The following is a 17785-nucleotide window of genomic DNA, read 5'->3' as shown; positions in this document are numbered from 1 at the left end:
GCGTGGATCTGCTTTGTGGATCTGTTGCACTTGCAGTTTATTTGTTATTGATGCACTTTAGGCTTGGCCTTGTAGTTTATCTTTTTTGTATATGGTTATGTATTTACAGATACATATAATTATCGACAGACATGTGCAGGTTTTTGTTTAAGCCTAATTGTTAACAAAGCATATTGATATTTTTACATCATTGTGGTTGGACATTTCCCATATACCTGCTTCCCTTTTCCTTTTGGTTTGTATACGGAAGTTTCACTGGTTGCACTGTGACAGGTATATTATATTAAGCAACATCTGTAAACAATCTTGTAGACCGCAGCTGTCACTCAATGATAAGACTGGAGCTACAAAAACAGTCAGTGTAGCACAGGTCTATAGCTAAACAACAATTGTGACAATAAAACCCCTATTCCACGAGCCGAATGTGAGGAGCAAACGAGCACTGTCAGAGCTTGTTTGCTCCTCGATCCCCGCTCGCTGCCACCGCTATTACACATGAGTGCAGGGTGGGCCTGGGGAGCTGCGGGGGGGCTGCCCGGGTGATCGCTAGATCGTCCGGGCAGCCCATCGATTGTAGTGGCGGTCTGCTGCCGCCGCTCCTGTTCCACGGAGCAACGGCAGCATATCGCTGCTATCACAGTCGTTTGTTTTTCAACGTGTTTGAAAGACAAACGACTGCAACGATCAGCCGACATGGACAATGTCAGCTGATCGTTGCCTTCTATTCCACAGGACGATTATTGGCCGATGTGGGCCTAATACAGCCGATAATCGTTCCATGGAATAGGGCCTTTAGCTGTTGCATACTCTAATAATTTGACATTGACAGCATAGCTTTGTATACATACTGAAAATATATGAAGATTTGCTGGAGCGTCCGTATGATATTATAAATATTCAACTTTATCATTGGCGCAAAGAGAGTCTGTTCAGACAGCGATTATGTACTGACTTCCGTATCGCAAGCTGTGTCATCACAGGTGGCCTCAAAGGCCATGTTCTTCTCACTTCCCTCCACTTCTCGCTGCGTACAGCACAGCTTTGTCAGACATTTCATCTTTCGGAGGATTCTCTTCAACCTGCGCCGTAACTCTCTGCTACGTAAACCATAGACTATTGGGTTGACCCCGGAGTTAACCAAGCACAGGGTGCTACAGAAGGCAAACACAGCCTTGATTCTTGCATCTAATGTGTATATGAGGCTGTGAATCATAAGAATGAGCACTGGACTCCAACAAACTATAAGAACTATTAATACAAGTGCTAGGGTTTTAGCCAGCATGATATCCAGTCTGACTCGAGCTTGTCCTTTTTCTGCTTGTATGTTGTGCTTCTTCATATAGCTTGTATGAGTGTGAGCCTTCCATAGAATATGGCTATAGGAGAATATTATAGAGCTGAGAAGTAGCACTACTAGTACAATCCAGCTTGACAAATATTTGTTGCCGATCAGCGGAAACAGTTCCGAGCAGGTCACTTCAAGGCGACAGCAGTTAACGCCCATGAGAGGAAGGTATGAGATAATGGTGGTACTGATCCACATCACGGTCAGTGCCAGGAGGGCTCGCTTTCTGGTTACCATTATTTTATACTCAGATGGCTTATGAATACAAATGTACCTGTCAAACGCTGTAAGAAGTAGACTTCCGAGCGACGCCGTAAAAGACAAGGTGACTCCACCAAGTTTGAATAAAAAAACAGCAGGAGTACCGGCACCATGAAAAACATGGAAGTCAATGAAGCTGTAGGAGAAAATAAGACTTGCTAGAAGGTCAGCTGTAGCCAGGCTGCTGATAAACAGGTAGGAAGGCTTTTTTCTGAGATGGGAAGAGGTAAAAATCATGGAGAGGACCAAGGTGTTCTCCAGGATACATAGAGCTCCCATTACAATGCAGATAGTGGCAATGAAGATTTTCTGTGTGTTGCTGTCCAGGATCAAGTAGCACTGGATGTCTATGCCTTGAGTGGAACATCTTGTAGAACTGTTGTCTGTACTACATTGATTCATCATAAAATGATTGACTTTTCCCAAATTGTTATTCCAGGCACTTGTTATAATCACTATGGGAGAAAAACATAACGTTAGCAAAGTTACACGAGGATGGAAATTCAGAATACATTATAGTGATGATTACTGTATATATTCATTATCTACATTCTATTCACTACATTGTCATGATATAATAATGATACGATTATGCACGAATATGTTCTCCAGTTCTCATGGCTCGCCAACAGGTCCTGCTTTGTGGATATCCCATGCAACGAACATCTGCGGCAGTACATGATGTTTTCTTAGGGTCCTTTTACACAGAGAGATTATCTGACAGATCTTTGTAGCCAAAGCCAGGAATGGATTTGAGAAGAGGAGAAATCTGTGTTTCCTTTATAACTTGTTCTCTGTTTATAGTCTGGCTTTGGCTTTGAAAATCTGTCAGATAATCTCTCTGTGTAAAAGGACCCTAAGAAAACATGACCTATGCTAAAGATGGGTAATTATAAGGGTACGCTCACGCTCTCCACAGCTCTCTCTGCTCAAAGAATTCTTATGTCAATGAAATTTAAATAAGTCCGGGGGGGGGGGGAGGAAATTCATATTGGGCAGGGTTGGGGGCAAAATAACAAGCAACATATACTTACCAAACCTTGTGCCCAAGCGGCGCCGCATTGCTAGACTCCCGTACCCCGCTAGATGTCATTTTCTCCCGGCTGTGAGGTACATCACGACCCGGCTGCCATGTCACTGAACAGCAATTTACCTGTGTCCCGCCCAAGTCACTGACTGGCTGAGCTGAGCATCTGTCAGCCAAGTTGTGGCGTAGATCTGCAGACTGTCAGTGGGGTCCAGGAGGGGGGCATGGGACTGCGTGGGCACCAGGGTGGGTAAATATACCTTCTTTAATATGTTCCCTTCCATTCCCCAAAGGAAAAGGATTATGTTCATGCATGGTTTTCTATTGTGTTTTCATACAAAGTTCACACAGTACAATTTGGTGCACTTTGAGATGCAATTTTTCATTTTGCAAAAAGCTATGAGGGTATAGCTAAAGGGTCCGGCTGGTTTCACACAGCCTTAAAGGGGTTGGCCACTTTATAGTAAAATAGTTCAGTGTACAGTATTAGTAGGTGTACTCACTGTATATACTGACAGCAGCTCCCTGTGCACCTCATAGAGTTAAAATCAGACTTCCCTACTTTAGGCTGTGCTGCCCCGCTCTGTGGTGTTCCTGTCCATAAAATGGCTGACATGGAGGAGCATGTGACCATGCCCCGCCCCCCAGTGTCCACCACTGAGCCTGTATATGTCTGTGGAGGACACAGGGGGTGGGGCATGGTCACATGCTCCTCCATGTCAGCCATTTTATGGACAGGAACACCACAGAGCGGGGCAGCACAGCCTACAGTAGGGAAGTCTGATTTTAACTCTATGAGGTGCACAGGGAGCTGCTGTCAGTATATACAGTGAGTACACCTACTAATACTGTACACTGAACTATTTTGCTATAAAGTGCCCAACCCCTTTAAATGTTCGCAAGAACACTATGTGATTTATTTGAGCAAAAACACCCGTGGCCAGATGTTGGTTGTAAGTTTTTTTTTATGAAGTATTATACATATATGGGAGGAGATTTATCAAACATGGTGTAAAGTGAAACTGGCTCAGTTGCCCCTAGCAACCAATCAGATTCCGCCTCTCATTTTCCAAAGAGTCTGTGAGGAATGAAAGGTGGAATCTGATTGGTTGCTAGGGGCAACTGAGCCAGTTCGACTTTACACCATGTTTGATAAATCTCCCCCATGGTGTTTTTTTGGGCTCTTTGGCAGTTTATCCGAATGCTGGTTCCACACATGGCAATTTCACACATGGCCGTTTTTGGAAAACAGTCATTGCAGTTTTGAATCAAAACCAGAAGTGGATTCAAAGTAATGGGTAGAATAAAAGAAGCACTTATATTTTTCCTACCTGTCGGATCCACTTCTTGCTTTGGCTCAAAAACTGCAATTTTCAAAAAAACCTGCCATGTATGATTCTAGCAAAAACGCAGCATGCTGAGGGCATGACATTTTTTGTTTCTCTCCCATAGACCTCAATGGAATTTCTTCTGTCTCAAAAACGCCACTCCTGGAAGCACCCAAAAACGCCAAAGGTAAAAAAAAGAGCCATTCACACCTAAAGTCAAAAACTGCCAGAAAAAAAACACCAAAATAAATCTTTGTCAGTTTTCCTGGGGTGTTTTTGGAAGGCAGAAAACTGCCACACAAAAGCTGTGTGTAAAGCCACCTCTCAATCGAAACAATATTCTTCTCGATTCCACTTCTTGTTTTGGGAAATAAAAATCCATTAAACTCTGTGAATATTTCCTTAAAACCTATTATGAGAGGGTACGTGTAATAAAAGACAAAACCATAAGGCAAAGGGCACTTATTTCAGTTGTTATGTAGTGCATGCTGCAATATTTTTCTGTTTACTTACTACCAACATCTGGAATAGACTGGAATGGGGTTCAATTGTTTGTTATAAGAGTTACTATAGGCGTGGAGTGGATTGAAAACACAGAAGCTGTACCAATCTTTGCACTATAATTTTTCCCTGTCAGTTCCACTCCTGGTTTTGGTTGAAAGAATACTGACAAAATACTATGTGTGAACATCGCCATAGAGTGTATATTAACAGAATACACCTTTTTTTTTAAATCAAGATTTATTCAAGTGTGTGCATAGAATGTGTACAATATTTACTACATTCATTTTATGTTAGATGATATTCTGCACGGACAATGCGAATGTATGACCTAATTTCATTAAACTTTGCATACATAGTAGCATATTAGGCAATTTAATCTAACCCTCCTAATTCTAAAAAAAAAGTAACACACCATATCCCTATATCCTATATAGTACACCCTATCAGTAATTATTACACCACTAATCCTTCAGTGTCCCCATACAGTTTACACCACTGATAAATACTTGGCTTAAATGTAAGTTTTACCTCATTGTGCATCATTGGTGCTGTCTGTTCTTCACAGGTTCGCCACTCTTTCTGAAGATATTCTTACTGTTAACCACTGTCTCGCATTGAGCTTTTCCTCCTTTATGCGGTGTCTGTTTCTTGACTAAAATAAAAATGATGACTTTAGACAGGAGGTTTGCGTGCTGCCAAGCAGTGGATGACCCAACAGGAAGTATGCTAATTTCCCTCCCTCATAAAAACATAATACCACCAAACATAAAGGGACCTATCATAACTCTTATGAAATGCGTGACTAATGCCACTTGGAGCCGATCATATCATATCCACGGCACATATCACATGAATAGGTCAAAGAAATATTAGTTGGCCCCAGCTAAATGAAAATAAGATAATTATGGGATCCTGTAATTTCCATTGAGTTTATACAGTGGGAACACACTGATTGACACATGCTTAGGGTGCCTTCACACACACCGGATCCGCAGCAGATCTGCAGCAGATTTGATGGTGCAGATTTGATGCTGTGTCTAGTTATTTAGATCTAATCTGCTGCGGATCCGCAGCAGAAAATTTGCTGCAATATGGTGTGTGTGTGTGTAGCTACCCTTTGTGTGTTTTTTAGTTGCTGACTGTAAGATTAGCTTCACACCGCATCGCAGGTTATTTGATCTAAATAACTGAACACAGCATCAAATATGCACCATGAAATCTGCGGCGGATCCGGCGTGTGAAGGCACCCTAAGGCAGTGATTTTCAACCTTTTTTGAGCCGCGGCACACTTTTTATACTTAAAAAATCCCGGGGCACACCACCAACCAAAATGACACTAAAACAGTACATATTATACATATATTTAATAATATAGATTCTAAATGTATTTATACTCACTCAGTGTGAAACCTGGGCCTGTTTTCTTCTCCCCCCTGTGCTTCTCTCCTGTGCTTCTCTCCCCCATGCTTCTCCCCCCTGCTTCTCTCCACCAAACTTCTCTCCCCCCTGCTTCTCTCCACTGTTTCTCTCCCCCATCCCCATGTTTCTCTCCCCCCTGCATCTATCCCCTGTCTCTCCCCCATCCCCAGGTTTCTCTCCCCCATTGTTTTCTCCTGTTTTACAGGGGCACCATAGTTTGGGGAACTTTCCCGCGGCACACCCGACCATGTGTCGCGGCACACTGGTTGAAAATCACTGCCCTAAGGGTGTGTTCAGATTTGAAGCTGGAGATTCAAAGCAAATCAATTTTGGGCCATCAGATCTGCTGCGGATCTGTTGCAGATCTGCTGCAGATTCTAATCTGCACCATCAAAACTGCTGCATATCCTGTATGTGTGAACGCACCCGTAGGCTATGTTCACACAACGTTCTTTTTAAGTAAAGAATGGACGCTGATTGCAATTGCCTCAGCGTCCGTCCTTTACTGCAGGGGCAGCATTGCATTGAAGTCAATGCAATGCCTCCCGCTGTGTTCTCACATCGTTATTCTAACGCCCGATCTTTAGAGCGGGCGTTAGAATAATGTGCCTGTCAATTATTTACAGACGCTGTTCACTGAACAGCGCCCAGAAACATCAGCTGTTCACACAACGCAATGTGCAGCGCGGCCGCACATTGCAGTGGAGCTAATGGCTAATTGATTTGCGGGCACAGCCGCCGGTGCCCGCAAATCAATTGTGAAAAAAGAATGTGCCTGCAGCCTGAAAACAGCCCGGTGGCCGGCTGTTAACCGTTGTGTGAACATAGCCTTAAAGTGAAAAAGGAAATACCTACTCTTTGTTTTATTGTGGTTCAGACTTGAAAATAAATAATGAATCTGCAAACAGTCGGCAGATACTGATGTAGATAGTGCTGCAGAAACTGGCCTGTATTGCAGATGCTTCTTAGGGTATGTTCACACTGAGTAAATGAGAGATCCGCCGCGGAATCCTGCCTGCCTCAGTTTCCCATAGTTTGTCTATAGGAGGCCTCGTGCACCTCAGCTCTCCACGCAAAGAATTAGATATCAATTCTTTGCGTGGAGAGCGGCAGGAGCAGAGGCGTGCAAGCCCTCCTATAGACAAAGTGTGGGACACTGAGGCAGGCGGGATTACGCGGCAGAGAGATCAGCCGTGGAATTCCACTACATTTACTCAGTGTGAACATACCCTTAGATAGGATTTGTTGAAATCTGAACCATTAGGATGATACTGTAATGATCTGAGTATTTCTCCAAAATTCTTTGCAGAAAATTTAGTGTTCATTTACCTAAGGCCTTCTTAACCCCATAAAGAAGAAGTTTGGCCTTAGAGTTTTTTTTTTCCTCATAATGGCAGGGCACGGGGGAAAACAACAAACATTAAATTAAAAGCCCTATTCCACTGGATGATTATGGTTCAAAAAATCGTTAAATAATTCGCCCTTGGACGATAATTGTTTTGTGTAATTGTTAGAAACTCACCTGCCAGGGCTCCTGCGGCGTCCTCCTCGGTCCCGGCTTCTTCCGTCGGCGCTGGGACCCAGCGCCGAGGCGGCCGCCTGAGCCGGGTGACGTCACGGAGACCCGACGGCGTCCCTGGTAACCAGGGACGCCGCGGCTCCGAGTCACTCGTGGCAGCCGTACAGCCTGTGCAGCTGAATGGCATCATGCTCAGGCTGAGGGGCGGATCGCTCCGCCACTCGGTCTGTAGCAGATCAGCTGCTAGATATCTGGGATCAGGAGGTCGGACCAATGATGTGCTGGTCCGGCCTCCTGACCCAGTATAAAGTGTAATCACTGTCAGCTCTCTTTGCTGGCTATTAGTTGTACTGATCCCAGCTCCCCAGTTCTTCCCTGTACTCTGCCCTGTTCCTTCTATATCGCCTTGCCTGGATTCTGACCTTTTGCCTGTTCCTTGACTACCCGCTTCTTCCTGATTTTGTACTGCGTTGCTCGTTCGGTTCTGACTTGGCTAGATGACTCTCCGCTTTGTGTTTGTCTGTCTGTCTGCGTTTTATGTTTTGCACCTATTCAGTATAGGGATTGTCTTCGTGGTTGTCCGCGACCGCTTAGGGTCGACCGAGGCAAGTAGGCAGGTGAGAGTGGGTGGGCGCAGATAGGGCCCACTGTCTCGTGTCTTGTCCTCACCTGCCTATCGTGACAGAATAGCCAGCCCAATATTATTTATACGTCTCCCGAGGGGTATCATGGATCCCATTAAGACCTTGGTAGAGCAGATGCAGAACCTGAACACGTTGGTCCAAGGACTTGCGGAACGTGTCCAGGAACAGGAGGCTGCTCCCCGCCAGGTGACTATGACGACCCCCTCTCCACCCGAACCACCAGTACAACTCCCTGAAAAGTTTAAGGGGGATAGAAAGGATTTTCGGACCTTCAGGGAGGGATGTAAATTATTTTTTCGGTTACGTCCACGTTCCTCTGGGGACGAGAACCAAAAGGTGGGAATTATCATGTCCCTTCTGCAAGGACCACCACAGGAATGGGCATTTTCTCTACCTCCCAACGCCATTGAGTTAAGTTCTGTTGATTATTTTTTTTCTGCTCTTGGCCTGCTATATGATGACCCTGACAGGACTGCAGTGGCTGAGCGCCAATTAACCTCACTACAACAGGGAAAAAGACCAGTGGAAGACTACTGTGCAGAATTTCGTCAGTGGTGTATACCATCTGGTTGGAATGACTCTGCACTACGGTACCAGTTCCGTGTAGGTCTCTCTGATCAGTTAAAAGACTTATTAGTGGCATACCCACCTCCTGAGTCCTTAGAAGAGAACATGACATTAGCTATAAGGGTAGATAGGCGCATGCGGGAGAGACGTAGAGAGAAGTTAACCACTGATCCTTGTAAATCCTCATCCTCTGTCTTTTCTCCTCCTAAACCTGCTCCTTCTCTGTCATTTCCGCAAGAAGAACCCATGCAACTTGGAGCCACGGATGCGAGGGCAAGGCGAGCCTATCGATTACAGCACAATCTATGTCTATACTGTGGCAAAGCTGGACACCGTGTTCGGGAGTGTACCTCCAGGCCTGGATCACCGCCGGAAAACTCCAGCGCCTGAATGACTATCGAGGGGGTCATTCAGGCGCACAGGTACCGCTCGATAGAAAAAACAAATTGATGGTGCCTATTACTCTTTCTTTAGGGGAAAGAAGTATTTCAGGATCGGCCCATATCGATTCTGGGGCATCTGCTAATTTTATTAATTCTGGTTTCTGGTCCAGTCTGGGAGTATGTCCACTTCAGCTTAAGTGCCCGCTGAGTATCACTGGGGCGGACTTTACACCACTGGCGCAGGGTAAGGTGAGATATATCACCCCCCGTCTTGAAGTAAAAGTAGGTTCTATTCATTCTGAGTTTCTTGATTTTTTGGTTATGGATAATTTGTCCTCAGACATTATTTTGGGGTTGCCCTGGTTGACTCAGCATAACCCGGTGTTTGATTGGTCAAACAGGGAACTCATCCAATGGGGACCGGGGTGTGCTTCCCATTGTATTTCTTTGCATTTAACTGAATGTTCTTTGTTGGAAGGGGAGATCCCCGAATTCCTATCTGATTTTGCTGATGTGTTTGACGAAAGATCAGTGGACGAATTACCTCCTCATCGCCCATACGATTGTGCCATTGATTTAATTCCTGAGTCTAGATATCCCAAAGGTCGGATGTTTAATTTATCTAGGACTGAAAGGGAGGCTATGCGTGAATATATCAAGGATAGTTTACGCAAAGGTCATATTCGTCCTTCCTGCTCTCCACTAGGGGCAGGGTTTTTCTTTGTTGGTAAGAAAGATGGTGGTCTACGTCCCTGCATTGATTATCGGGAGTTAAATAAAATCACTATTAAGAACCAACATCCTCTTCCGTTGATCCCGGATTTGTTTAATCAGATTGTAGGGGCTCAGTGGTTTTCCAAGATTGATCTTCGGGGAGCCTATAATCTGATTAGGATAAAGGAAGGGGATGAGTGGAAGACCGCCTTTAATACCCCTGAGGGACACTTCGAATACCGTGTAATGCCCTTTGGGTTATGTAATGCCCCTGCAGTGTTCCAACACTTTGTGAATGACGTATTTCGTGAGTATTTAGGTCGGTTCTTAGTGGTGTACTTGGACGACATATTGATTTACTCTCCTGATTGGTCTTCCCACATCTATCATGTTCGTAAAGTGATGGAACTACTGAGATTAAACCATTTGTTTGCTAAGTTGTCGAAGTGCCAATTCGGTGTTCAGGAGATCTCATTTTTGGGATACAAAATCACCTCCAATTCTTTTGAAATGGATCCCCTTAAAATAGCGGCCATTGAGAAATGGGAGCGTCCCAACAGTCTTAAAGCCTTACAGAGATTTTTGGGATTCGCTAATTATTATAGGAAGTTTATTCAGGGTTTCTCCGTAATTGCTAAACCTCTTACTGATATGACCAGAAAGGGAGCGGATTTGGTAAATTGGACTCCAGAAGCTGTTCTGGCCTTCGACAAACTTAAAGGATGTTTTTCAGTGGCTCCAGTATTGATTCAGCCAGATTTTGAGCAACCTTTCATTGTTGAGGTGGATGCCTCAGAGGTGGGGGTGGGAGCTGGCAGGCAAGTAGGCAGGTGACAGTGGGTGGGCGCAGATAGGGCCCACTGTCTCGTGTCTTGTCCTCACCTGCCTATCGTGACAGTAATAGCAGACAACAATTAAATGACCATCCAGAAGTCACTGGTCGCTTGATAGAATTTGGACCTATTTTTATCCTTGATCGTTTTAATATCTTTCTCGAATCGTTCGGTGTAATAAGACCGCAGGAACGATCATTAGTAACAATCATCGTTCCGTGTAATTGGGTGAATGATTTCAGGTCGTTCGTACTGTGTGTGGCCATTCTGTTTTTTATGAAAATGTTGTCCAGGATAATTTGCTCAGAAACAGAAAGGGCAGAGTCTGATCACTGTGCTTGTTTTAAATCCTATCAAGTGGCCTTTCCACACATAGGGAAGAGTCATCATTGGTGAGAATCCTCAGTCTGGGACCCTAAGCAAATAGCCTTGAGTATGCTTAGCAAGAACAGGAATAACTTGGCCTGTGCATCGCCTCTTTCTGGGATGTGCAAGGACCCGGGGGGATGTGCAAGGACCCATGGACCCAGAACTGTTTTAGTTGTCTTACAGCTCAGCCTAGATTACGTCCACAAAGCTCCATAGCTAGATGGAGGAAAAAAACTTAGCCATAAAGCATGCCTTGGGGCTCGCACCCCAGATCTTTTAAGATCAATTCAATGCCCCTGGAGTTCACCTTTACGATGCTGCAAAACTGCACAAGCTCATGGATATGGGCAGCACTTCTTTTTGCCGATTGTCGATGTAACAGGGTTTGGACTCCCAGTATTCATATACTGGGTCCAGGCTATAAATGTTTTACTGAAATTGTGGCTAAACCGATAATATGACCATACTATGTAAAAAAATCCTAAAGTTGGTCTTACACATTTGGTAAAAGTCAACTGAACGGGCCACTTTGAGGGAGATCAGTGGACTATCTTCTGTGTATAGCAGTGTCCTGAGGTCCTCTGATATCAGAGGCATCCAACATATATACATATAAGCTGCCACTAGGTGTTTGGCAGTGCCTTTCTCCCCTCTTTCCATTCAGAATATATGTACACTTGGTCAACTCAAGTATGCATGCTAGGAGTAAGCCAAACAATTGTTTCAATAAAAGGCCATCTATGGCCAGTTTCATACTAATTTCACACTATGGGGGAGATTTATCAAAGGGTGTAAAATTTAGACGGGTGCAAACTACCCACAGCAACCAATCACAGCTCCACTTTCCTTTCAGCACTGCCTAAAGCTGAGCTGTGATTGGTTGCTGTGGGTAGTTTGCGCCAGTCTAAATTTTACACCCTTTGATAAATCTCCCCCATATGTGTATTCTGATATGCCCATAGACTTTTATAGTTAAAGGGGACCCGTTAGCAGTCCCCTGGCTTCTTATCAGGATTCTGGCCATAAGTTTTTTTTTTTTTAATCTTTCTTTTTTATTTTAATAATATTGAAATAAGACTCGAAAGCCCAGGGGTGTTCCCTAGAAAGGCAAAGTCCAGCCCACATACTAATTTCGATATTGTCTGTACCCACTTGCATTCACTAACCCAATTTGCTAGACAGCCGCTAGATAAAGATACGGCAATACACCTCCTCTCCAAGTATGGGTCAGCTGGGCGCAGGTCCAATGAAAATGAAAAAATGTTCACTATAAGGTAAAAATAAATAACCACATTTATTAATCAGACACAACGCTTTTCGAGACCGGTCTGGTCTCTTTATATTTAGATAAAGATGGCAAGGGCTGTACTTACCTGGGCTCTTGCCATGCTGTGGAACGCCCCCTGGGCTTTTGAGCCTCATTTCCATATTAACCAAAAAGAAAAATAGCAAGAAAGGACTCTGGATATATAAAAAGAGGGTAAAACCTGAATTCTGATATGAAGCCCTTTGTAGCCGTGTTTCCCGGGTGACAGGTCTGCTTCAAGCTTCTGACAATATGCATCAAACTGTCAGGAAGGTAAACAAACAAATACCCAATGTCTATAGGCATTTTAAGGTGACAGCTGTATTGCAAATATTACTCTTGACACTAGTGAGCATTATTAAACTGACCAAAATATGGTGTGTTTTCCTAAAAAAGTACAAACAATTCTCTCTACAAAAATGAAGAACAAAACCACCCAGTCTTCTATGAACAAAGACAGCGTTCATAGTTCTTTTTTTTAGTATGTCAGTGGTTTCACAGTTATGTTGCTTTGCATCCGTGTGAAAAAATATATATGCACTTATCTCCCAGTGAGCTGAAATTCCTGATTCTTCTCACAAGACGTGCACGCGTCACAAGACCTCTTTCAAAAGTAGTCCCAGGCCCATATATACTGTACTGTCATAATGTTCATCTGTTGTGCGCAAAAAAACACGAACATTAAGTACCATCCCTGCTTCCACATTACAATAAAGTCATTGCAGCAGAAGCTTCTCTCTGTAGGTTACTGTACAACTGTGGGTACTGACTGTGTAGTAGTAGTGTAGTAGTAGTAGCCGCTCTCCACTACAAAGTGCCCTCTACTGTGTAAACAATTAGGAGTGTCAAGTCCCATCTATTGGCCCACATATCTAAAAGCCTTAGCCTGTCATGCAGTCATCCAACCCAATGGCAGCAGTATTTCGATACTTCCTTCCTTTCTTTCTCTGTTACAGTTTCATAGGATTAAGCTCTACATTTATGTACAAGCTTTGTTTTTTGCAAGTGTTTGGATGAATCCTTCGTGTTTGGCTCCCAGATGTACTTGTAAACTTGTGGGACTACAATGGTAAGCTGTTTTGTACCTAGTTTTGTTAATATCTATTGAAGGTGAACGTATTCAGTCAAAACATCAGTGGTATAGTTTTACGAAAAGTACAGTATGTTGACATTCTTTTTTTTTTTTAATTGGAACAATGATACAGTGGTCCCCCAATATATGATGCCCCCAACATACGATAAATTCAACTAACAATGGCTTCTCAGAGCAATACAAGTCCTATTCCTTTAATTGGGAATATCGTGGTAATTTATCAAGAGCGGTATTTCATATGCTGCTCTAATCCAAAATTCCCACCAATGTCCACAACACTGAAATTATAAAGAGACACTCTCAATACATCCAGCACATCCGAGGCGCCAAACTTTGGGTTTTGTGCACAATAGGGTGCTATCAGCAGTTTACATCCGTCTAACCTGCTGATAGTTCCCTTTTAAACTGATTTATGCTAGCCGCACACCTTGATAAATGCCCCCTCTACGCTATAGTTCACACTGTAAGCAGTTGTTCTTTTTTATTTTAAGTATTTCAAATATGTGTCAATTATTTGAATAGAACAAATCCACATCCAAAATACATCAAAACGTACAGTCAAAAGAGTGAAAACATATATCAGTAACCTGTGGCTGCCCTGGAAATTTACACAGCATATCTTGCATCATACACTGCACTGGTGCAAGGAAAAATATAAAGGAAAGTCTAAGCTCCCATTCAGAAAGGGAAAGTTGGAGCTGATTTTGGCCCATTCCACGCCCAAATTACGCCAGGGTATACTCTTAAAAAGTGTCTTATTATCTATTGCGGCAATGTGCTGTATACATTTAAAGGAAAGCGAGAGATATGTCACTTACTGCCACATTTCCACACAAATGCTGCTTCTTTACAGCCAGCTGACCGAAAGATTTTATCCGGTCTATGTTTTAGTTCTCAGAAATGCTTTGTTCTGCCTTCACTCCCACATGAAAGAGTAATGAGAATACAGCCAAGAAAGTTTCACAAGCTTGTGGTCATATCTTGTAAGACACTGTATTCCTCTTATTTAGAAGTTTTTATGCTACTGCTTTTTTTCTTTGAATTTTTGCAATAAGTGCTCCATACACACTGCATTCGAGCCGTATGTTGGAAGTATACCCTGGGACGATTACCCAAAAATTAAACCTTTGAAGAAATGTATCGTATGTAACTCTGTAGGCGTTCAGTGTCATATTTTGCTCATTGACTCCTTGGCTTCTGCCAAGTGAATAGCATCTTCACTGTAATCCTCTAGGCAAGAGGTGGGACATAAGCCCATTGTGTCATATGCCTTTCAATCCCTAAGGGTGTTATCTAAGTGTATGCTCCGTTCTTTACGCGATACTACAGATGGTGGAGATAGAGTTTCTTGGAAGATACGCCAGGTTGCTACCTCTTAAGATGAGACTGGGCATGAGACAGCTGGTTTTAACAGACCAGATGGCAAGGGTGTTAGACACCCGAGTCACCAGAGAGTACAGGCGACCACAAATACTGAAGACACATGTGATGGATGTAAGAGACGGATACTGAAGACAAAGACACAAGTGCAGGCCAGACGGTGCAGCTCACTAGTACGAACACGGGTTGGGTCAGGTACAATCTCAGGGCAGAAACACAAGGGAATATGGAATCTGGAGACCAACGGGGAGTGCAGAATCAGATAGCAGAAACAGGACAGCAGGACCACAGAGACACAGGAACACCACAATGGGAACACACAAACTAGGACGGAGAGTACAGGAACAGCGGACAGGGTATATATAGGTGCAGGGTCACAGGAACACTTTTGCAAAGCAAACACAGGAACCCCTTGTAAGACCAAAAGAACCTTAGCACTCAGTCAGGGAAAGTGTGCTAGAGGCCTCCTTAAATACCTCTAAGCCCCAGGAAGAGGTTGGGATAATTAGGGCACTGTTCCTTTAAATCTGGATAAGGTGCCCGCTCCAGTGGCTGGTATTGGTATTGCAGGAAGAGCAGAGAATGCACTGCTCCAAGTGGCTAGGCAAGACGGCTTCATGCAGGGGGAGCGCTGGACGCCATGCTAGAGAAACCCAAGCCACGGTGGTGAGCAGAACGGCTTTGGGGACACTGCGAAGATGGGAGACAGCCATTGTGGCAAGTAAAGGTTACACTGCATCACCAATGACAGGCATTTAAACAGTTAAAATAGCTGGCAACTGATCGCTCCGTGCTATTAGCCAGTTGTGAGCTCCGTGCTATTAGCCAGAGCCCTCAGCTGTTGCTAGCAGCCGGGAGCTGCTGAGTATAGAAAGGGTTTGAGTTGTGAGCCCTCTTTATACCCCCTTAAGGTCAAAATGTTCTACTGATACGACTCTACTACTGGGATTTTCAGTCTGACACAGTGCACTCTGTTGCCATCTCTGTCCCAGACAAAAGTGGCAGCAGAGAGCAGTGTCAGACTGAAAATAAAACATTTCCTGCATGACATATAGCAGCTCAAAAGTATGGGAAGACTTGAGATTTTTTAACAAAAGTAAATTACAAATCTATATAACTTTCTGATATCAGTCGATTTGAAAGAAAAAGATTTTCGCTGGATAACACCTTTAAGACTAGATCTGTACTTCATAATTTCCATATAAATTAAAACAATAAAACTTTAAATAAAAAAAATAAATAAAAAACACAGCGTCCCATATAAAGCAGAAATAATGAGACCACGTTGTTCTATATGCTGTGCCAATTTCACCCGAAACCATCTTTCAATGTGGTAACAGCACAGTCGATTTCCTGTTGATTACTTGCGGCTTGTCGTCATAGATGCTTTTTCAGGTTTCTTTTTAACTTTAATGTACAATTTTTTATATTAAATAGAGAATTGGTATAATTATCATTTCATCATTACGCATACCGGATTTGGAAATAAGTGACCAGTGCATATATCTACTCTAACTACTTAATAAGGACGCAGCCAATTAAGAAAAAAAAGTCTTTAATGAAAGATATAGGTTGTACAAAGCATTAAAGATGACTTAACATTCCATGCAGAGACAAATAGTAAAAGCTCCCCCAACTCGTATACCAGTTAGTACATTGGGGACAGTTAAACTTTACATCACAATGGCGCCAAAATAAAGGCTTTAAAAAAAATGGCGGTGAGACGGCCTAAAAGCTAAAAGGATAGATCTGCGAACTCATGACAAGCTTTGACAATCTGAGATTAGGAACAAATCATCACATTGATTTTTTGTCATTCTACGTCACTTAAAGGGAACCCGTCACAATGAAAATGCTACCTAAGCTATAAGCATCACGTTAAAGACCAGAAGAAGCTGAGCAGATTGATATATATCTTTATCAGAAAAGATTCAGTCCAAATTGTCATTTATTCATTAAATTCTCTGATGTTTCCATTCTAAAGAGTCCAGTCCATTGAGTGACACCGCCCACTGGACTCCTTACCACAGAATGATCAGGGATTTCAATAAATATGTTCCAAGTTATACAGACTTTTTTCCCCACAAAGATATATATTTAGACAAAGATATAAAGATATAAAGATATAAATCTGCTCAGTTCTTCCTCCTCTATAACATGATGGCGATAGGTTAGATAGCATCGTCTTGGTGACAGTTCCCCTTTAAGGAATGGGCCCCTCAGAGCTTGTAAGGCCATCAAAACCATGGACCAGACTTCTATTAGGACATTAAAACTCTCACGCTCCTTATCTAAGTTCTGCCCCAACAATTTCTGACCCCACTGGCTAATCTTCCCCCAACATATTGATGTTTTTGCTTTCTATCATTTGTCAGGTTACCTTTCTTTTTTTGTGCATAAATATATGATTCTTGAGTTATTGTCTTACACCATCATCTCTGGTGAAGAGGCCTACTAGCCTTGAAATCTCACATTGTCATCATCTTCACGATCACAAGCGGCACAGATTTTGCTGAAACTATTTTGGGTTACCAATTGCATTTGTAGTGCATCCTCTTATATGAGCACAGTGAAAAACCCCTTGAAGTCATCTCATTTTGGAAATAACACCCCTTAAAGAATTTATCAAGGAGTGTAGTAAGCGTTGGAGCCCACAGGTGTTTGGAGAAAGTTTTTGACTTTAGCGTCCGGAAAAAAAAAGAGGTGATGCTGTGTATAGCATTACAACTTAACCCCTGCCTGGCAAACTAAGTTGTAGTGTCCCCCTACAGGGTTCACTAAGTTGTCAAAATGTAACTCTCTCAGGTATCCCACAAAGTGCTGGCAGTTGTGATTTCTACAGCAGCCACTAGGTGTCTCACTTCCCCCGCTAGGCACCCCCTACCCTTCTTCCTGTGACACAGCCCTTGACAGGATATGGGTTTTCCTGTAGCTAAGGAGTTGTAGTCTAGCCAGGGAAGAGATAAGACCTCTTTCTAGAGAGACTGATACCTGCACTCTGCAGTACTAAGCCCTAGAGATGGGGTAACTGGGACATTAGGACCACCCTTTTCTGCGCGGAGGATTCTTTCAGTCAGGACAGTCAATCCCTAA

General features: G+C 43.2%; 1 protein-coding gene across 1 annotated transcript; it reads right to left on the bottom strand.

Annotated features, from left to right (window-relative positions):
* Positions 1 to 716: 716 nt before the first annotated feature.
* On the bottom strand, positions 717 to 12317 carry CNR2 (cannabinoid receptor 2). Its single transcript, XM_069972517.1, has 3 exons — positions 12287 to 12317; positions 4994 to 5117; positions 717 to 2061 (listed from the first exon to the last, which is right to left on the bottom strand). Exon 3 carries the CDS (start codon positions 2009 to 2011, stop codon positions 941 to 943), a length of 1071 nt encoding a protein of 356 aa, XP_069828618.1. The 5' UTR covers positions 2012 to 2061; positions 4994 to 5117; positions 12287 to 12317; the 3' UTR covers positions 717 to 940.
* Positions 12318 to 17785: the final 5468 nt, after the last annotated feature.

This window comes from Dendropsophus ebraccatus, chromosome 5, assembly GCF_027789765.1.
Source record: "Dendropsophus ebraccatus isolate aDenEbr1 chromosome 5, aDenEbr1.pat, whole genome shotgun sequence".
NCBI lineage: Eukaryota > Metazoa > Chordata > Amphibia > Anura > Hylidae > Dendropsophus > Dendropsophus ebraccatus.
This window is presented reverse-complemented; position numbering and strand designations above follow the sequence as displayed.

Coding starts and splice junctions, on each gene's coding strand:
- CNR2 (XM_069972517.1), bottom strand. CDS start 2,011: ATGATGAATCAATGTAGTACAGACAACAGTTCTACAAGATGTTCCACT.